The sequence below is a fragment of the Phodopus roborovskii genome, unplaced genomic scaffold, assembly GCF_943737965.1.
Source record: "Phodopus roborovskii unplaced genomic scaffold, PHOROB, whole genome shotgun sequence".
Classification (NCBI taxonomy): domain Eukaryota; kingdom Metazoa; phylum Chordata; class Mammalia; order Rodentia; family Cricetidae; genus Phodopus; species Phodopus roborovskii.
The window spans coordinates 508,850-531,951 of NW_026125932.1; the positions used below are offsets into that span (position 1 = coordinate 508,850).

Below are 23,102 nucleotides of genomic sequence, written 5' to 3' on the forward strand. Positions count from 1 at the left end.
ACTGGTTAGACTGGATGGATAGCTAGCTACTGGGACCCTACCTTCTTAGCCTTTCAACCCAAGGATTATAGATGCATATTGCCATACCTGCTTTTTATGTGGGTATGAGGAATGCAAACTTAGGTCCTCACACTTTCACTACTAGCACTTTGCCCACTGAGCCATCTCTTCAGCTTTATTTATTTCTTTATTTTGAGGTGGAATATTTCTATTGCCCAGGATGACCTCAAACTCCTAGATCCATATGGTCGAAAGAAAGCATTAGTGTTCCAACTATACTATTGAAGCTATAGGTACATTGCCTCACAGCATCGTAATTATTCTATAGACTACACAAAAACAGATCAAGGCATATTTGGGTACTTAATTTCCTTATAATCATACATTAGCTGGGTGTGGTGGTGCAGGCCTTTGATATGAGCACTCAAGAAGCAAAGGCAGGTGGATCTCTGAGTTCAAGGACAGCCTGGTCTACAAAGTCAATTCCAGCATACCCAGAGCATTACAGAAACAAACCCTGTCTTGAAACAAACAAATAAAAACCCATATAACCATACATATATAAAATAAAGTAGCACTACTTCTCAGAGGGATATCAAATAATAAAACATTAAAACAACTCCAACTTAATTTGGAAACTAGATTCCCACCGGGAAAACAACTTCATAAATCCATCTTGCTCATAAATTAAAAAAAAAGTGAGTGAGATAAATAGCAATAAGTATTGACAAAGATGATTTTCTTTTTACCTATTTCCTATCAAGAAAATTCAAGACTCTAGTTAATGAAAAATTCTATTGGAACAGAAGTATATTATCAAATGGATGAATTTCAAGAACATAATGTTGAGGAAAACAGTTATAGAAGACATACACAATGAAGCCATTTATGTTAAGTTTAAAGACTGGTAGAACATCAGCACACATTTCTAAAAAGTACAAGAATAGAGAAATTAATAGAAAAGATAAATATGACAGCCCATACTTAGAACAGTTGATAGATCTGTCCTTTAATCCAATGTAACCTGACCCAATTCCTTAGACTGTTTTGGCAAAACAAACAAAACAAAATCTGAAAGACCTCAGTTGGAAAAATCTATCCATTTCTCAACTTTCGTTATATAATTACAATGAAGCATTTGCCACAAATGACAATCACATTGTATGGAAACCCATACTCTGGTTTTCTAGGTATTACACCATTGTCTGTCTTCACAATGTCTTTATTTGACTGCTTTATTCTTGGCCTTAAAATGTGAGTGTTCCTCAAAATATGCAGTGTCAGCTTTCTCATTATCTAGTTGCAAGATCTCAAATATTTACCTGTAGCCCAGATGTTCTTATAAGATCTTATCCTGAATTTACTATCCCCTCCAGGACTTTTTCTAATATATATTCCAAATTTGATATATTCCAAATCAAATTCAGAAGTTTTTCCTTTGTGGTCTCCTTCCTACTAGTCACTTAACAGCAGGGGACACTGCAAGAAAAACATGTTAGGTAATTTGATTATTGTTGCAATCATACTTACGCAAACTGAGATGACTACAATGTCACTGGGAGATAAAATCTTCTGTAATTGAGGTTGTGCATGTGGTCCACTGTTAAAAGTCATGGTTATATGTCATGGCCGAGTTTCATTCCTGCCTTCCCTATAGTACTTGGCGCCTTCTGCCTTATCTAGGACTCAACTGTGGGTTTTTAACATTAATTTCTTTGGCTCACAAATCAAATCAGCCACTTGGATAATATAACATGTAGCAATATTCTGAATGGCTGTACCAACCTTCTTATTTGTCAATGGGTAGAAAGCGATTCCTTCTAGAGGAAGCATCTTTGAAAATGGCAATTGACATAATTCCACCCACAAGACTCTCTTCTACCTTCAAAAACTACTTCAAATGGCAACAAGCACCTATCAGACTCCTAGCAGTCTTTATTAAGCTGATGAAGTACACAAATATTAGTAGCATACTCTGTTCTGTATTAGACATTACTCAGAATAAATGAAAACACAGAAGACATTAATAGCTACAATCAAGTTACTAAGATTCCTGCTATTTTCCTAACTATGAGTTTGTTTAATCAGTGTATCTCTCTAAGGAGATAATTTATGAATTGCTGTAATTTTTAAAAGTGGCTGGAGAAGCCGGGCATTGTTGGCGCATGCCTTTAGTCCCAGCACTCACTCAGGAGGCGGAGGCAGGTGGAGCTGTGAGTTCTAGGCCAGCCTGGTCTACAAAGCTAGTTGCTAGTTCCAGGACAGGCTCCTACACAATACAGAGAAACACTGTCTTGGAAAAAAAAAAAAAGGCTGGAGAAAGACACCATGCAACAGAGTTCAATCTGAAAAGGATCGTAAAATGTGGAAAGGGGAGAGGGGAGACCAGGTTCCAGGGACAGAAGCAACAGGAAAGAAGAGAGAGAAGGAAAGGGAAGGGGGAGGGAAAGAGAGGGTGGATATGTAGACACATACACACACCACTAACAACAACAACATTGTTCATTGTATCTCTCAATATCAACGGACTTAATTCCCCAATAAAAAGACACAGACTAACAGAATGGGTGTGAAAACAGGATCTATTTTTCTGCTGTATCCAAGAAACACACCTCAACATCAAAGATAGGCATTATTTCAGAGTAAAGTATTGGAAAAAGATTTTCCTATAAATGGACCTAAGAAACAAGCTGGTGCAGCTATTCTAATATTAAAAAAAAAAATAGACCTCAAACCAAAGGAATCAAAAGAGATGGAAAAGGACACTTCATAATCAAAGGAAAAATCAAACAGGATGATGATTCAGTTCTTGACATCCTTGCCCCAAACACAAGGGCTCCCATGTTTGTAAGGGAAACATTAATAAAGCTTGAATCACACATTGACCCTCACACATTGATAATGGGAGACTTCAATACCCTACTCAATATCTCACCAAAGGACAGATCATCCAGACAAAAACTAAATAGAGAAATAACAGAGCTAAAAGACATTAGGAACCAAATGGGCTTAACAGATATCTACAGAACATTTCACCTAAACGTAAAAGAATACACTTTCTTATCAGCACCTAACAAATATTCTTTAAAATTGACTACCATATTCCAACACAGAACAAGTCTCAACAGATAAAAGAAAACTGAACCTGGGTGGTAGTGGCACACACCTTTAATCCCAGCATTCGGGAGGAAGAGGCAGGAGGATCTTTGTGAGTTTGAGACCAGCCTAGTCTACAAAAGCTAGTTCCAGGACAGCCTCCAAAGCCATAGAGAAACCCTGTCCGAAAAAAACAAGGAAGAAAAAAAGGAAAAAAAAAGAAAGAAAGAAAAGAAAATTGAAATAACTCGCTGTATCTCATAAGACCACAACAGATTAAAGCTGGATTTCAACAACAACAGAAACAACAGAAAGCCTACGAACTCCTGAAAACTGAACAGCTCTCTTCTGAATTACCACTGGGTCAAGAAAGAAATGAAGAAATTAAAGACTTCCTAGAATTCAATAAAAAAATGAATGCACAGCATACCCAAACTTATGGGAGACAACAAGAGCAGTGCTAAGAGTAAAATTCATAGCATTAAGTGCCTTCATAAATAAATTGAGATATCTCATACTAGCAACTTAACAGTACACCTAAAAGCTCTAGAAAAAAAAAAGAAACACACATAACCAAGAATAGATGGCAGGAAATAATCAAACTGAGGGCTGAAATAAAAATAGAAATGAAGAGAATACAAAGAATCAATGAAACAATGAGTTGGTTCTTTGAGAAAAATCAACAAGACAAACACTTAAACCAAACTAACTAGAGGGCACAGAGAAAACATCCAAATTAACAAAAACAGATACCAAGGAAATCCAAAGAATCATTAAGTCATACTTCAAAAACCTATACACCACAAAATTGGAAAATCTGAAAGAAATGGACAATTTTCTTAATAGATGCCACTTACCAAAGTTAAATCAAGATCAAATGAACATTTTTAAATAGACCTACAATCCATAAGGAAATAAAATAGTCATTAAAAGTCTCCCAACCAAAACAAGTCCAAGACCAGATGGTTAGTGCAGAATTCTACCAAACTTCAAAGAAGAGCTAATAGTAATATTCCTCAAATTATTCCAGAAAATAGAAACAGAAGGAACATGGCCAAATTCATTTTGAGGCCACAGTTACAGTAACACACAAACAACACAAAGACTCAAAAAAGGAAGAGTTACAGGCAAATTTCCCTCATAAACATGATGCAAAAATACTCAATAAACTCAGTAACCAAAACAAAACCAAAAACAAAAACACATCAAAAAGATCGTCCGCCATGATCAAGTAAGCTTCATCCTAGAGATGCAGGCATGATGATTCAACATATGAAAATGTGTCAATGCAATCCACCACATGAACAAACTCAAAGAGAGAAACCCACATGATTATCTTATCAGATGCTAAAAAGTCTGACAAATCCAGTGCCCTTCCAAAGTTAAAAGTCTGGGAGACAAGGGACATACCTAAACATAATAAAGGCAATTTACATCAAGCCCATAGCCAATGTCAAATTAAATGGAGAGAAACTCAAAGCAAATCCATTAAAATCAGGAACAAGACAAGGAAGGCGCTCCACTTTCTCCATATCTATTCAATACAGTACTTGAAGTTCTTGCCAGAGCAGTAAGATAACTGAAGGAGATCAAGGGGATACAAACTGGAAAGGAAGAAGTCAAAGTATCACTATATGCAGATGATAATATTATACATAAGTGACCCCTAAAATTCTACCAGGGAACTCCTACAGTTGATAAACACTTTCATCGAAGTAGCTAGATACAAGATTAACCAAAAAAAACAAAAACAAAAAAAAACCAGTAGCCCTCCTATATACAAATGATAAATGGAGTGAGAAAGAAATCAGGGAAATCCCCCTGACACTGCCCAGAGGGGGAATAGCCCAGAGACCTAGCATAGAACCAAACAAGACAGACGAAAAAAGTATTAAATGATTCCTAATGATATTCTGCTGTACTCATACATCTGTGCCTAACCCAATTGTCATCAGGGAGGCTTCACCCAGTAGCTGATGGAAACAGATGCAGAAACCAACGACCAAATATTAGGCACACCTTGGAGAATCTTGTGGAAGGGGAAAGGAAGGCTGTGGGAGCTAAAAGCCTACAGGGTTCAGGGAGCAGAATGTGGTGGCTTGAATAAGAAGTGCCTCATATAGGCACATATATTGAATAGTTCTACATTTAACACGAAAGCATGCACACACACAAGATTTTATATACCTATATAAAATCCAAGATCCACAATGAGAGAAAACTTGCTATTTTTCTTTCTGAAGCACTTATTTTGTTTAATATAATCTCCATTTGGTTCTATTTTCCTGCGTGTTCTTCTTTGGCTAAAACAAGTTTAATCAGCCTTATTTTTTAAATGATTCCTTATTTATATGTATGCATCTGGATATACATGCATGTGTAAACATGGAGGCCAGAAGAGGACATCAAGTGTCATCCTCCATGACTGTGCCTATTCTTTTGAGGCAGGGTCTCCCCTGAACCTGGGATTCAACTAGTTTTCTTAACTAGGCTAGGAGCCTGCAAGCTACAACGATGTTCCTGTCTCCACCCCATTTTGAACTGTGGGTATTTACAAGGTGTCTAGCTTGTTACAGGAGTGCTGGAATCCAAACTGTGGTCCTCATTATTGTAATTCTCTAAACTGCTGAGACATCTCACTCCTCAATATCATGGTCTTGCTATGGGACCAGTCTGGTTTAGAACTTATAATCCGTTTGTGTCAGTCTAATTTTTTTTACTTTATTAATCTTTTAATCATCTGTTATATTTGAATAGATTAAAAGTGTCAACTTGTTGGAGAAGTATGTCACTGGGGGGGGGTCTTTGAGGTTTCAAAAGACCATGCCAGACCTAGTCTCAGTCTCTCTCTCTCTCCCTCCTCTCTTCCTCCCTCTATCTCTTTTTCTCTCTGCTTCTGAATTAGGATGTAGCTTTCAGCTACTTCTCCAGCACCAAATCTGCCTGCCACTATGCTCTCTGCCATGATGATAATGGACTAAGTCTTTAAAACTGTACACAAGCCCCCAATTAGATGCTTTCTTTTATGAGAGTTGCCTTGGTCATGGTGTCTCTTCACAGCAATAGACCACTGACAAAAACAACTGTGAAGTAATGGATATATTAATCAGCTTGCACGTGCTAATAATTTCACAATGAATTCATATTATCAGAACATGATACTATCTTGCTCGTATATGATGTTTATTTGTAAAAATGAAACACAAACCTAAAAAGAAAAAAAAAATCACTCCAATGGTTGCCAATTCTAAATATTCAAAGAAAGGCAAAATAATCAATACAAGCTCTTAGTCTAGGAAATTAACTGTGCCTTTACTGCTAGAGATTCAGGAAAAAGCTATGATCACATAACCAGTCCCAAAGAAAGGGAATCTTTCTTGGGTATCAGTGAGATCAGAAGCCACCACCTGGCCCAGAGGCTAGAAATGTCAGCCCCTGGATTTTACACTGCATAACCATAGTTTTTCCTTTGATTTAACCATTTTAGATGTAATCTCTAGAGCTGAGAGGTCCACTTTACTCGGCTAACATTTAGCAAAAAATGCTAATGTGGATCAAATGCCACATGTTTTCTTTCCACAGCATATGCCAGTTGCCATGGTTACCATGACACTTCCCAGCTGGGAGTGAGAGTGCTTAGTGCTGCAGTGTCTCTCCCCTCTTTAAAAATGTAGTTTTAACACAAGAACTCCCCTTCTCCCCTCTTAGAAAATCATAGTCCCTTCTTCCATTGACCCTTTTTGCATTTTAAAGAAATGCCCAGATCTTAAGTCCCACAAGTCATGACCCCTCTGAGCCATAAAATACACTTTGTTGATCCCTTATCTGCTTTTATGACCCTAAGAAATGCTTGCCTGTAACCTTGATATTGCCAGAGAATTGCTAATTGTGGATATATAAACAGGAAACATGTGGGATTAGGATGGAAGAATAAGACATTATAAGAAGATGTGTGTGAACTGATTCATTTCCTTCACTCTCAGATTTCCCTAAGTTCTAATGCTTGTTGTCATTTTCCTTCTGTATCCTGAGAGATTTATGAGGCCCGTACTCAATCAACTTCGATACACAAGAATGTAGATTCAATTCCTAGCACTGGCTCAAAAAAAAAAAAAATCAATCAATGAAAACTGGACACATACTACCATAATTCCTTCTATGTGAAATGCTTCAAAGGGTCAAATTTGTAGAGGGAGAGAATTGACAGATAATAGGGAGTGTTTGCTAATGGATATTTCTTTGTGGTGAAGAATAAAAATATTCAAAATTTATTTTGGTGTTGGTGAAAGGACTCCTTATAAACAACTAAAATTCACTCATATGTTTTAAAAAGAACTGAATTATTTATTGGGCATGCTACTTATAACTTTACAAAAAACTTAAAATGGAGCTGACAAATAATCCAGCAATTTCATTGCTATGTATATTATCAAGATATATTTAAAATTTTGTCTGCAGTCAGGCATAGTGGTGCATCCCTTTAATTCCAGCACTCAGGAGGCAGAGGTAGATAGATCCCTATGAGATGCTGGCCTGATCTACATAGTGAATTCCAAGTAAGACCAAAATAGAGAGTAAGATGGTCTCAAAATAAAAACAAATTGTCTGTTTGAGAACTTACATATAGAGGCTTAGAAAACAAAATTTATAAGTCAACATTGGATACTTGATGAAGGGACAAAATGTGGTATTATCCATAGAGCTGAATATTATTTCACAATAAAAAAGAATGAAGTACTTACTGATTAGCATCCTATATGAGCTTACTGCAAATCTTACACTAAGTTAAAGAAGTTAGTCACAAAGGTCCTGCATTTCATCTAGAAATATATGGGAATGGGGGATGGGTACTGATAGGTTGCGGTGCTTCTCTTTGAGGTGATAAAATACTAAGATGAGGCTGTGGTGATGACTGTACTACTTTGAATATTCTATATCCACTGGCATGTACAGTTTTTAAATATAATATGTTGAGTTATATCTCAGGTATGTAAATCTCCCAAAGAAAACAAGTCAGAACTGAATACCTAAAAAAATGAAAAGGAAGGTTTGAGAACCTTCAAAATTATAAAGGCTAAAACAGAAAGTATGAATACAAAACAAGAAGGGCACATATAAAACCCAATCAGAAATGAAAGATGGATGCCAAAGGAATAGTTCATGCATACCACTGAGTTACTGTCATACTAGATGGTTTCCAATAGCATGAACTTTCACACTTCTCTAACCAACACCTTGAACAAAGATATGGAAACCAAATTGATAAGGTTTACACATGGCAATATCTGCAAGGGACAGCAGGTACTTGGGACAACAGAATTAGAATATTTTAATTATATGTGGCTAGAGATAAAACTAAAATATACCTGAGCAGATGAAATCAAACCAAGGGAAAGATTCAAATTTCATACCTGAATTTGTACATCAGGACAAAGGAAAGAAGTCATTTTTTGGTATTTCTGAAAGTACTCTCAAATTTGAACAATAGAAATTATTTAGAAGGTAAACTGAAATAATCCCTTCAAAATGCCAACAATACCAGCGAAAGCATGCAGGTTTTCATTGAGAGCTATGACCTTAATTGCCTCACCCTCTTTCAGACGATCTCCTTCAGCCTTGGTTTTCTTCTGTCTTTCGGATCCAGCAAGGTCTACAAGATGCAGCTTGGAATAAAAACTGCTGTTTCTGTGATGAAAACAGGAAGACACAGTGAAAATGATGTACAAGTTTGAAAGTAGCCTAGTTATCAAAGCTTATCACCTAGCTCTCATTTCTTTCAAGACAGTAAAGTAGTCCCAGTGGTCATTAGTGCTCATCATTATTAAGTTTGATTAGGGAGTGGAAAATGCCTCCCTGTTCCAGGAAAATATCATTACATACAAGGACTACGAAAATGAGGACTTTTAACAGGGAACACTATGATGATGTCTGAGATCCTATGAAGTTGAAAGAAAAATGGTACTAGAGTTAGAGAATGCTGGAGTTACAGAAGGTCTCTAAGTCTCAACTGAAGCTGCCACCTGACATTCGGCCTTTACAGCACATGACAACTGTGACACTCTAACTTACTTGTCATTTTTCTTCCTTTGCTCTACAGAGATTGTAAAGATGGCATGAGATCGAGATGACTGGGAGTTCATAGCTGTGGAGGCCACAGTCCTGGCATTGTTACCCTGCTCTAGACAGGAAACAGTGTCCGAGGCAACTAGCACGGTCTTCTCTGTGAGTCCCACAATCTAATTTCAAGAGAAAAAAAGCTTCCTTGAGTCATTCTTTTAATGCTTGAATAGAAATAGAGGGATTAGGGAGTGGAAAATGCCTCCCTGTTCCAGGAAAATATCATTACGTACAAGGACTACGAAAATGAGGACTTTTAACAGGGAACACTATGATGATGTCTGAGATCCTATGAAGTTGAGAGAAAAATGGTACTAGAGTTAGAGAATGCTGGAGTTAGAGAAGGTCTCTAAGTCTCAGAGGGTAGCTAGTTTCCAGGGAGTCCCAAGTGAAAGTCAACCTTTGCTCCAAAAGAGATCAAGTGCAACATAAATTGCTAAGGCATTTCTGTTGTCTGCTCCACATAACTCCATGTCCTCCCTGTACCTCCAATTCATTTCATACTCCATTTTTTCCTAGAGGAAACAGCATGGCAGTTTTCACTGGCTTAGGAAGCCATAAAATTCAAGTTTGGGGCATGTTGCTTTAATTACCTGAGGGAACTTACACAAGTTAAACTCTATTGAAGTTTTGGGGTGGGGGTGATAGGACTAGATTATTCATGACGTTCCTGCTAGCTTTAGTATGTATGCTATGAGTATATTCCTAAATCTGTATCTGTGACTCTAATTTCTCCTTTATTTCTAGCTGCTACTTATCCTTTGGAATCTGTACATTATGAACAAAATTCATCTTGCTTCCTTGCACCAAAACCAATTCTCTTCACTATTACTCATTTCTATTAACAGCTCTGCCCTCATAGCCTCAAAACTGCAAATCACTGTCAGTTCCTCTCACTCCTTCATATCACATGTGTCACCAAATCAGATGCTATTGGGAATCAGTTACTTCCTCTTTTTTTTTAAAACTATACCCACACCAATATTACCTGGTGTGAAAAAACAAGGCAACAATTTCCCCAATTGCATCTTATCAACCTAGTCTTTCTTCCTTTCACTTCATTTTCATTTCCAGCCAGCCTTCTTAAAATGCCAGCAGACTACTAACCTTATACTGGCTGGTGAGGATACAATGACATTTTGGAATATTCTCTGAAGTTCCAGGAGCAACAAAGTTGGAATGATACACACATACGATTAAAAGCCCACTATAAGTAGCCAGGGCAATATTTCCTTCAGAAGTTTTACATAATTACGTACTGTTAGCGGGGGTTGGAGGGAGGGAGAAACAGCTGTTTAGGCTGGCCTCATAATCTTTTCCTAACACAGCTCTTTTCACTTCCCAGCCCAAGTTTTCTATCCTAGACCAACCAGTATAGTCGTATTTTACTTTCCTGCTCGAGTTACTCCTTACTATAAAAAGTTTGACTTTTTGTTCAAGTGTATGTGTACACACACACACACACACACAGCAGCTACAGCAATACATCTGCTGCCAAAGTACATGTGTAGAGGCCAGAAGACAACTTGCAAGAGTCAGTTCTCTACTTCCATCTTGTGTGTTTCGGGGATCAAACTCAGTTATCAGGCTTGGTTGCAAGCATTTACACCTGCCGAGCAATCTCAACAGGTCTCTTACTTGTTTGTTTCTTAAATGTTATCTGAAAAAAAAATGTTTATAAACTCATTCTTACACCAATTTGTGTAAGGAACACACATTTTGTGAACCACATATCTTGCCTCAAACAATGCCTAGGATTCAATTCCTGCCTTCATGTGGGCTACATAAAAGATCTTCAGACATAATCAAGAGGTAGTTCAGCACCTACATTCTTCCTGGTGATAACATATGTTTGCCCAGATTTCATATCTTTATTATCCAAATTATCTTCCAGTATACTAGGCCTGTTATTTCGAGTCTGGCTTTTAATACCTGGATCACAACTTAAGGATCCTGAAGGAAAAGACTCAGAAGAACAGGCATCTACTCTGCCTACAGCCTAAATGGTCACAGGCTGTTCTTTGTGAAGAGTAAGAGGGGAAGAAGATGGACAAGCTACGATTTCGCACATTTCCCCAAGCCTGTTCTACTCCATCTCAGCCACTTGCAGCCTCTGATTCTTCTAGTTCTGAATATTCAAGTACTGCACCAAGACCATGTGACTAAAGATCTCAGATTAACGATCATTTCCCTATGGGGCTATGTACTCTAAACTGTTGTATTTAATTTCCTACCTTTTTAAAATATCATTTCAGATCCCAGTACAGTCAGTGCCTGACGGAGATGTCCACTAGAATTTTCTATGGTCATGGCTATCTCACATATCTCTGCTAGACAACAAAGTAGTCAGAAGCAACACAGAAAAGTGACCTCTTGATATGTGACTAGTGTACCTAAGGAATAAATTGTTTAATTTTAATTCATTACAAGTTAAATATTTTCTTGTAGCAAATGGTTACCATACTGAAGGGCTCAATCTCAGAACCCTGTAAACCATGTTTAATTGTCATTACATCCTTCAAGAAGAAGAAAGTGATGAAGTTGAATACGAGTCTTCCTTTATTTTCTCCCCACAAGAGTGCTCAGCTAGAAATTCTAGAATTAGGGTCAAATAAAATCTGAAAGACTAAGATGTTAGCAATCATTCAAAACCACAGTGGCAAAGAAAAGGAATGTGGTATTTAGTAATTACCAACATTTGTAATAACATCAAGAATAGAAAGGAAAAAAACACACCTTTATGCCTTCCTTAGGATCCTCCCGGATATTTATTTGAGAAGCTTTGTCACGAGATGGACACAGAAGATCCAAAATTTCTTCATTGTATATCTGATATTGTTAAAAGAAAGTGGCAAAATGTGTTAACAGTGGCCATCTCTGTGTGGGTTGCAAGATCATAAGTAATTCTTAAAAATTATATACATACATATATATGTATGTATGTATGTATGTATGTATGTATGTATGTATGGGCACACAAGATATATATATATATATACACACACATATATATATATGTGTGTATATACATATATATATATTTTACTTGCAGAAATTTTAAAGACTGCTATGGCTGTAGACACAGCTCTGTGGTAAATCTCTTGCCTTGCCTATCATTCACAAGGCCCTGAGATTGATCCCTAACACTTCAAACAAAAGATATAAAAGGGAAAACAAAGGAGAGGAGAGGGGAGAAGAGGGTGGAAAGAACAAACAGGAGGGGTGGAGACAGAAGACTGGAAGGAAGAAGACAGAAGAGGGCAGGAGCAGAGACGAGGACAAGAGGGCATGGAGGAGGGGAGGTGGGAAAAAAGGAAGGCAAGGGGCAGAGGGAAGGATAAAGAGAAGGGAAGGACTTTATATGTATTAACTTAATATTTTATAGGGGTGAACTTACATATTATGACAAAATTAATATCGCTTTTAAGATGAAGTTTCTTGGATGTAGCAGGCACATGAAAAGTTATGTGTGTGTTCAAATTCAGTTCTATTTAAGACAAGATTTATTTGTATTTTAATTATGCATATGTCTGTATGTATGTGGCTTTGCTCATGTGAATACAGGTGACTGTGGAGGCCAGGAACATCTGATCCCCTAGAGCTGGAGGAACTGAACCCAGGGTGCTCTCCAAGAACCGCATGTGCTTTTAACCACTGAGATGTATCTCCAGCCCCCCAAATTAGTCCCTTAATGATACCATAAAAGCATCAGTTTTACCAATTAAAATGTGAACAAGGGTTGCTTATGGGGGGGTGAAAAGTTGGGAGCAAGGAAGCAATAAAACAGTAAAATTTTAAGTATTTAAGAAAATGTTTCAGACATATTGAGCAATACACTTAGTATTATTGCTGATATCATTATTTAACATGCTAGTTTCTCAAATCATTTGTATATTCAATTACCTTGACCAAGGTTGGATTAACCAAGACTCAAGAAGGCTAATCTGGGTGGTATTGGAGAGATGGTTCAGTGGTTAAGAATGTATTGCTCTTATACAGGACCCACGTTTAGTTCCCAGCACCCATATCAGGCAGTTCACAATTGCCTGTAACTCCAGCTCCAGGGGACCCTATGCCTCTAGCTTTCTCAGGAACCTGCACTCACACGCACATACCCACATACATACAAATACACATGCACAGAATAAAGGATAAAACAAATCTTTAGAAGATAAAGGGTAATTGAGTAGTTGTCATCTCAGAGCCTTCATCCAGTAACTGATGGAAGGAGATGCAGAGATTCACAGCCAACCCACCAGGGTAAGCTGCAGGAGTACAGTCAAAGAGGATTATATGAACAAGGGAGTCAAGATCATGTGGTGAAACCCAGAGACAGCTTGCCTGAGCTATTGGGAGCTCTCAGACTCTGGACTGACAGCTGGGGAACACTGGACCAACCAGGCTCTCTGAATGTGGGTGATGGATTTATCCCTGGAGCATGAGCTAGCTTTTTGGAGCCCATTCCCTATGGTGGGATGCCTTGCTCAGCCTCAATGCAGGGGGCGGGGGGAGAGCTGGTCCTGACTCAACTTTGATGTGCCAGTCTTTGTTGACTTCCTCATGGAAGGCCTTACCCTTTCTGAGGAGTGAATTAGAGATGGGATGGGGTGGGGAGCAGGAGGAGGGTAGGGAGGGGAATCTGTGGTTGGTATGTAAAATTAATACAAAATTTAAAATAAAAAGACAGTTTAATATGAATCATCTTTAACCCCCTTCTAACTTTATCTTTTATATATGATAACATTACAACTCAACATCAGGATGAACTATTTACATAAATTTATAATTACATGTATAAATTTTATTCCTCATGGATATCAATGCAGTAGAACCAATAAACAGCTTCTCAGAAGCCAAATTCTCTAAATAATCCTTATGCCTTTTTGTGTCATGAGGTTAGATATAATTGAACAATCAATTTTATACTAATATACAATGCAGGTTCCTATAAGGGCATAGTCTTTAAAATCTGTTAGTCTACTGATGTCCCCCATGTACATGATCTATATTTGTAACTAAGTCAGGCTCTGTCACATAGTAGATGCTGTTTAGTACTTTACTCTGTTTAGTAAATTTACATTTTATCACCACTTGCACAGCATACTATTTTGCCTGATTTTTAATAACATTCTTCATGAAGTAGCAGCAGCATTCTAACTCAAGCCTTAGCAGTAAAGTGAAATGGAGTACATCTCTGCAGACTCAACAGGGAATCTGTGATACAAGCCAAACTAAAATTAAACAATTCCTATCATATTTTGCATGGCAGTGCCAATTCTTATAACAATCAGATTGAGCAGATAATTCTAATTAGGAAAAGAACTGGGTTGGATCCAGATCCAACTGAGCAAGGAAGTTTTTCTATCAATTTATTAAAATGCAATTTACTAAAAATTCAATTTACTAATTTGAGTCATGCCAGGAAAAATCTCATTTGGATATATTTTCCTACTCAAAGATAATCTTGAATTCAGAATAACTGGAGAGAAACCACTTACCTCCAAGTAAGACACTTTCAGAGTAAATTCAAAGTCACACTTTTCATTAATTTCTTTGAAGAGCAGTTGTATTACCCTGGGAATGACCCCAATAGTGGATTCATGTTCTTGTTCTGCAGTGTATGCACCTCCCATTGAATAGGTTTTTCCAGATCCAGTCTGCCCATAGGCCAGGACAGTCGCATTGTATCCTGGCAAAAGAGAAGCCAAAAGGATAGAGACACTTAAAACTGTTCATCCATTTAACAGTTGCTTTCTTAAGACAGAATCCTTTAATAGCAGCTACAAAGAAAAATTCTGTGAGTTCCATGAATTTGTATTACTCAAGAAATGAAAAATATTGGTCTCAGACTGTACCATCTTTTGAAAGCCTTTAAAAGCTGGGAAGTCAAATACAGATGTTACTAAGACAGTAAAGGTAGTCAAGTCATGGTAGAAGCCTTTCAAAGATTTATTCTTTGAGGATTTACACTACCTATCTTGAACAATTCTAAATTATGGAAAGTAAATAGAAGTCTTAGCAGCTATGGGTGGGGGTATCAGACACTTTTTATGAAAGCACATTCTTGCATCCCAGAATTCAGGTGGCTATAGCAGGAGGATTAAGAGTTGGCATTGGGGCTGAGGAGGTAGCTCAGTGGTTAAGAGCACTGGCTTCTCTTCCAAGGGACCCAGGTTTGATTCCCAGCATCCACATGGTAGCTACAACTGTCTGTAACTCCAGTTCCATGGGATCTGATGCCTTCTTCTGGCTTCTGTGAGCAGAGACACACATGCAGTTCACAGACATAAAAGAAGTCAAAACACACATACACATAAAATAAAATGAAATAAATCATTAGAGAAAAAAAAAGAGTTTAGATGGGGAAAGAATTTGAAAAGCAGCAACTTCTGCCCAGTAGTGGAGCACACTTTTAATCCCAGCACTTGGGAGGCATAGGCAGGTGGATCCCTGTGAGTTCAAGGTCAGCCTGGTCTACAAAACTATAGAGAAATCCTGTCTCGAAGAAAAAGAAAAGAAGGAAAGGAGAGAGGGAGGAAGGGAGGAAGGGAGGAAGGAAGGAAGGAAGGAAGGAAGGAAGGAAGGAAGGAAGAAAAAAGGCAGCCAGGCAGTGGTGGTGCACACCTTTAATCCCATCACTTGGGAGACACAGGCAGGTGGATCTCTGAGTTTGAAGCCATACTGGTCTCTGGAGTGAGTTCCAGTGCAGCCTCCAAAGCTACAGAGAAACCATGTCTTGAAAAACAAACAAAAACAACAACAAAAGCAAAAACTTTTGTGGTTTTTTTTTTTTTTTTTTTTTTTTTTTACAATTCATAAGTGCCTATCTGAACTATCTGAACATACACAGACCATATTGTCAGGATCCATGCAGAAAGAACATTTAAGTATGACTCAATGTCATATGTATCCTTTGCTTTTATAGAGTATTCATAAAGAATAATAGGTGGTTCATAGATACTCAAGAACCAGGCCTGCTGGTGGAAGAGGCTGAAGGATCTCTGAACATTGAGACCTTGTCTCAAAAAAAAAAAAAAAGAAAAGAAAAGAAAAAAAGAAAAACAATTCAAGATTAGATTGAGTTACATAGGGATACTCTGTAAAACAGGGCATAAATAATAAAAAATAGCTCCATAATACAATTAACTGAAAAAAAAAGTTAAAAATTGTAGGTTAAAAGTAATTTAAGTGTAAATAAAAATACAGGAAAAGATCAAAAGGCTATGAATTCACATGACTAATAGAATGGTAAACAACTAAGTTTTTTCTATTTATATTTTGTAAATTATTAAATGGGATACACCATGAAATACTGGCTGGGGTTTCCATTGTTGCCTATATATTCTGCATTGCTTGCAGAAAGACAGGTAAGATATATACCTGTTTGAGCTTAGTTCAAGTAAAAGTATAATTTTCTACATCTATTTTTATTTTTTGTCTTGCCAGAGAATATGGAATACTACTTGTACATTTCTTTTTATAAATTTTGACTGAAACTGGAAGTAAATAATCCTAGCTATACCTATAGCAATATTTTTTAAATAAACAATTAGACAATAGATGGGTTATTCACATCTTAAGTTATTATAACTCACTAACTGATTATAAATTAGGAGCTAAAGAAACTGTAAATTCAAATTTACTTTAACATGTGATAAATATCTCAGAAAGTCATCCCTTATGAGAGGATTAAATACCGTCTACAGGCAACTCTGCTAAAATAACCATTGTATTTTTGCTAAAGCTGTCATCTACTTATCCAGATTATTTGGGGGCCTAAAAAGAAAATCTTGGTGCTGGAGAGATGACTCAGCAGTTAAAAGCACCAGCTGCTTGTCTAGGTGACTCAGGTTTGCTTCCCAGCACACACATGGTTGCTTACAACTATCAGAAACTCCAGTCTCACAGGATCCAATGCCCTCTTCTGGCCTCTACAGACACTGCATGTATGTGATATACAAACATACATCCAGGCAAAATACCCATACATAAAGCAAGCAAGCAAACAAACAAACAAAACCCCTAAAACACCATACGTTTTAAAATTTAAAAAATAGAAAATGAAAAAGTCCTTAAATTTTGAAAAAAAACATGCTAATTTAAATGATAACTCTGAAGTTTAAAGGAATTTCTTGGTGCAGTAGTTCGACACCTTGAATTTTGGCACTTCGAAGGCAAAATGGGGCAGATTTCCGTGGAATTTTAAGCCAGCCTGGTTTACACAGCAAGTTCCAGGCAAGCCAGACCATGTTGGGGAGGGAAAGGGAGACCTAAATGAAAGCTCTTAACCTGTAAACTGAAATGTTTTTAATATATTGTTGCTATAATCTGATATGACTGTGGGGCAAGAGAATAACATTTTATAACTTTCTACAAAATCACGTTTTAGTACTGTGTGTAAAACACTCGAGACTCTGGTACCAGGAGTCCAGAGTATAAGGGAATATTAATTTTTTTCCTTTTTTATTTAAATTTGAAGCTTGTTTCACATGTCAATCCCAGTTCCCTCACCCTCCCAATCTGCACTATCACCCCCACCAACCCCCATGAGGACCTTCAAAGTTTATCACATCATTTGGAGTAGGGCCTATCTCCCCTCCCCAATGTGTCTAGGCTGAGAGAGTATCCCTCTATGTGGAATGGGCTCCCAAAGTCCATTCATACACTAGGGAATACTGATCCACTACCAGAGGGCCCATAGACTTCACAGGCCTCCTAAGTAACACCACGTTCAGGGGGTCTGGGTCGGTCCTATGCTGGTTTCCTGGCTTTCAGACTGGGGTCCATGAGCTGTAAGAGGATATTATTGCAATGAATATAAAAAGACTAGATTTGTTCTTGTAATTAAGGATGGTGTTAAACAAAAACATGTATATCTGAATCACTTTATACTTGTGACTGTCTTCAAATAATATAGCTTAATTCTCATATTTCCCAGGTTAAGAATACAAATTAAGGGATTGAGGGAATGGCTCTGTGGTTAAGAGAATGCACTGCTTTTTCAGAGGACCTGAGTTGAACTCCCAAGCACCCACTTCAAGTGGCTCACAACCAGCTCCAGAGGAAATCCGACAATTCTGGCTTCTATGGACACCTGGACTCATGTGCACATACTCACACACAGAAAAGTAGGCAGACAGGCAGGCAGACAGAAAAGACAGACACACATACACAATTTAAAATAAAAATAGATAAACAAAAAAGAACAACTACTGTACTCTTACTAAATTATGGAAGTGCATTTGAGGAAACTGACCAGATAGTGAAGAGTCTAAAAAACATATATTTCAGAAATGGTTAAAGAAAACAGGGGTGGTAGCTGGGCCTGGTGGCTCAGGCCTGTAAGCCTGACGTTTAGGAGAATGAGACAAATAAATTAGGAGCTCACATCTAGTCTCTACTGCATTACATAATGAATTCAAAGCCAGCATGCACTCAATGAGACTCTGTTTTCAAAATAAATAGCAGGGTACATGTGATATGAAGGGGGAAAGAGGAAAATGGTGATGGAGCTTTAATTACAGAGGTGCTAGGGAGGACAATATGGGAGAGGGAGGGTTGAGAGACAAATAACACTAAGGGTGTTTGAAAATGCCATAAAGAATCATAGTATTCTTACTAAAATTACATAAAATACATATAAGTGTATGTATATACATATATAGTTAAAATGAACTTATACCACTTGGCTTCTCACTCACAAACTATAACAAAAAATCTAGTACTAGACATGAGAAAAATCCATTTAAGTTGTTGGTCAGAGACAAGAGACTCCCAGTACAATACAGGCTACTGCTGTTGCATTCCAGAGGCTGAGGGTTAAGTCCCTATTGCTGAAGACACCATGCACTTCAGACACTGGACTTGGGAGGATCTACAATGGGTCTGACCTGAAAGCCTCCTCCCTGGGGAATAGCTTTCATAGTATATGAAGGTGCTATGCAAGCTGCTGAGTGAGGGAAGTAACCAAAAGTCATACCTAGCTGTGAAGTCAATGAACCACAATGACCAGCATAGCATGTATCTCTAAAGGTGCAATAGTGACACCCGTATCATGAAGGTAACCAATTACTTTCTGATTGGACTAAGTCCCCCTCAACAGGAAGGAAATCATGCCTGATACTCAAAACATAGCCGATTACCCAGGGCTAATGAGGTCACGGAATGTGTAGAACCTACTAAAGCTACTCTACTAAACCAGTATAATTCCTAATTGCACTCCAAATATTTATCCTTATACCTACAGATAAGGGTAGCTTTCACTCTTCAAAGAAGCTTGTCTTTGCAAAAGATGGAGAGCATTACAAAGAAAAACAAACAAACAAACAAACAAACAAAAAAACAAAACAAAACTGACCAAAATACAGAGAACACCTCATCATGGGATCCTCAGCCCCAGTGGATACATGACAACACAACTCCTGCAACTTAAGGCTCAAGGAACATGGCAGAAAGACTGTATGAACCAGAGGACCAGGAAATGTGCTATGAGATTGTGCTACCTAGAAAAGCTTCACCCACGATACCTCAGCAGTATATGTGCCTAAAAAAGACCCAAAGGACAATACCAACAGACAGGCTAACATGGAAGGGAGAAACCTTACAGAACTACAGGCAATTAACGACTACTGAGAGAGGAAGAATTAGTCATCCCCAGGGATGTTCCCCCTTAGTTGATTATCCATACCAATTGGTCAGTCCTGAAATCATATATACATACATACATACATACATACATATATATGTATGTATATATATATATGCAACACTAAATAGAATTATGATACACACACACACATACTCAATTATATACTATATAAGTACAACCTGCTGAGTCTATTTAGCGTTGCTTCTATATATATGATTCTATTTAATCATTAACAATTAAGAAGAGGCCATGTATTTAAGGGGAAAGGAGTGACACATTTTAGGAGCTGAAGAGGTATAAGGAAGGGGGAACAACTTAATTATTAAAAATAGAGTTGGGCAGTGGTGACACACACCTTTGATCCCAGCACTGTGGTGGGGGGGGAGGAAGGTGGATCTCAATGAATTCAAGGCCAGTCTGTTCTACAGAGTGAGTTCCAGGAAAGCCAGGACTGTTGCAAAAACAAACAAACAAACAAACAACAAAAACGGTGTTATTTAGCTGGGTAGCGGTGGTGCACACCTTTAACCTTACGTCTGGTCTACACAGTAAGTTCTAGGACAGGCTCCAAAGCTACACTGAGAAACCCTGTCTCAAAAAAAAAAAAACCCCAAAAATGAATAGATAGGTAGATAGGTAGGTAGGTAGATAGATAGATAGATAGATAGATAGACAGACAGACAGACAGACAGACGAGATGAGAAAAAGAATGGAGGGAATAGCTAATTAGATGATAATTAAACAAAACAATATAAAAGAGAAAAGTAAATAGAAGAAAATCATAACCATAGAATGGTTTCTCAAATACACAAAAAAGGCAAGAAAAAAAATTAACTTTCCAGTGTTTTATACCTTAGTCAGATTATCAAAATAAACATCAGCAGTAATAGGACAAATCAAAAACCATGTACTACCTGACAGGAATCAATGAGAATACAGAAGTACATCTGTGATGTTTCTTGCTAAAAAAAACAGAGTTCAAATTTTATCATAATGTCAGATACAAGCAAACAGAAACATATAGATAAGTGCTCTGTAATCTTCAAGTATCAAGACAATGGAAGCTTAAAAGAACACAGTAAACTTGGGGACTAAATAATATGATTTTTGAAGTAAGTTCTCTTGCTATTAAAAGGCATTACTGAAACACTTGGCAAAATTGGAATAGGTCTGGTAATAATAAGACATTGCAACTTCTGTATGATCACTATGCTGTGTTATGATGACTCATAGGAAAGAGATGGTAAAGTATTCAGAGGTCATTGGGTCAACAATTTATCACAAATGATTCTGGATAAAAATGGTTTCTTTATGCTGTTCTGCAATTCTGTAACTACAGTGTTTTCAAGTTTTAAAACAGGTATTTTGTCTGGGAATATAGCTCACTTGGTAAAGGACTCTCCTAGCATGCAAAAGCCCTGGGTTCGCTTCCCAGCAGAGAATAAACCAAACCAGAGGTGCACATCCGGAAACCTGACACTTGGGAGGTCACAGGGAGACCCAAAAATCTAAGATCATCCCTGCTTATTTAGTGAGTTCCAGGAAAGCCTGCACTACATGAGACCTTGTCTCAAAGAAAAAACAGGCTGACAAGATGGCCTGGGGAATAACAGTACTTACTACTGAGCCTGACAACCCACATTTATACCCCAGAACCCGAACAGTGGAAGAACTAATTCCTGTAAGTTGTTCTGATCTTCACATGTTCACCGTGACACATCAACACATACAATTCACACTAAATAAATGTAGTAATACTAAAAATAAATGAATAAATAAAGGTTGGGTTTGTGGAAATGGCCCAGTGAGCAAATTTTGCAAGCCAGAGAACCTGAGTTCAGATAGTACCTACATAAAAACTGGGCATGGTAGCACATATCTGTGTAAAGCCAGCACTGGGAGGCCAGTCAGTCTAGCTGAAATGGTTTAGTAAGAGACTGTGTATCAAAAAAAGGTGGAGAACAATAGAGAAAAACATCTATTGACCTCTGACCTCTATAAAACATGCATGAGTAAGGATACCTGTACACACATGTGCATATACTTAGATATTCAATGTACCCTGAGACATGACATTATTTAAGATTTGTTATTTCCATTTTTGGGGGGAGTTGGAGATAGAGTTTCTCTGTGTAGCCCTGGCTGTCCTAGAACGCACCCTGTAGAGTGCTGGGATTTGACTGCCTCTCCCTCCCTGAGTGCTGGGATTAAAGGCAAAAAACACCACTGCCTGGCTAAAGCTTTTTTTTTTTTTTTTTAATATTTTTATTTATAGTGAAAACACTGTAGTTAAGCAACATTACAAGGATAGCAGAAATAACTCATTTTTTTTCCTGAACCATTTGTGATAAATTTATTTATGAGTGTGTGTACCTATGTGAGTTTATATGCACCCATGCATGCAGGTGCCTGTGGGAGCCAGAGGGCATCAGATACCCTGCAATTGGAGTTATGGATAGTTATGAGCTGCTTCATGTGAATGTTGGGAACCAAACCTGGCTCGTCTGTAAGAACAGCAAATATTCCTAACCACTGAGCCACTGACTGCAGTCCCCAAAGTATCATTTTTAAAGGACAAAATTGTATTTGAATAGCTGTTGCTTATAAGGCTTGAGATTATCTAGAATGATGAACTAAGATCACTGAGTAGAAATTACTGGGAGGTAAATTTCTTTACTTTGTTGCATAAATAAAGTGGTGTAAAGGCTGATGAGATAGTGATGCAGGAGAATTTCAAAATCTGGGACACTAATGGTAGAAGTGGACCATCTCCTGCAAATTGTCCTCTGACTGCTCTTTCTCACACTATGACACACACATAAAATAATAACTGTAAAAAAATGAACTGTGGTCACTCTATGATTCTATGATTTCTCTGTCAAAGAAAACATTTAAACAGACACTGGAGGTGGTTGTAATGATGCATGTGTACAAACTCAACCCTTTAGGGGTAAAAACAGAAGGATCAAGAGGGAAGGGTCAGCTCCTGCTACAGATCCTGGGATAAATGAGACCCTGCCACAAACAAGACAGTGGAAGTTCATCTAATTGCTAGAAAGCATTTTTCTCTGGATGAAAAGCTAAATTATATGCAATGTATTTTACAATCTAAAAACACTAATATGATATGGTTCTAATTTTTAAATTAATAGCTATTGACATCTGTACAAGATCAAGCCAGGCAAAATCCCAGGATGGATACAGGGTACCACTCATGATGTCCCACACCTAGCCGAGGAAC

General features: G+C 37.7%; 1 protein-coding gene across 3 annotated transcripts in view; it reads right to left on the reverse strand.

The window, feature by feature from the left end:
- Kif4a (kinesin family member 4A) overlaps positions 1-23,102 on the reverse strand; it is a 104,517-nt gene that overhangs the window by 79,464 nt on the left and 1,951 nt on the right. For all 3 annotated transcript variants that reach the window (XM_051179023.1, XM_051179024.1, XM_051179022.1), the window contains exons 3-6: positions 14,712-14,902; positions 11,950-12,042; positions 9,166-9,332; positions 8,687-8,781 (exon numbers count right to left, since the gene is read on the reverse strand). In XM_051179023.1, the coding sequence (XP_051034980.1) occupies positions 8,687-8,781; positions 9,166-9,332; positions 11,950-12,042; positions 14,712-14,902 (546 nt within the window). The remainder of the gene's footprint in view (positions 1-8,686; positions 8,782-9,165; positions 9,333-11,949; positions 12,043-14,711; positions 14,903-23,102) is intronic.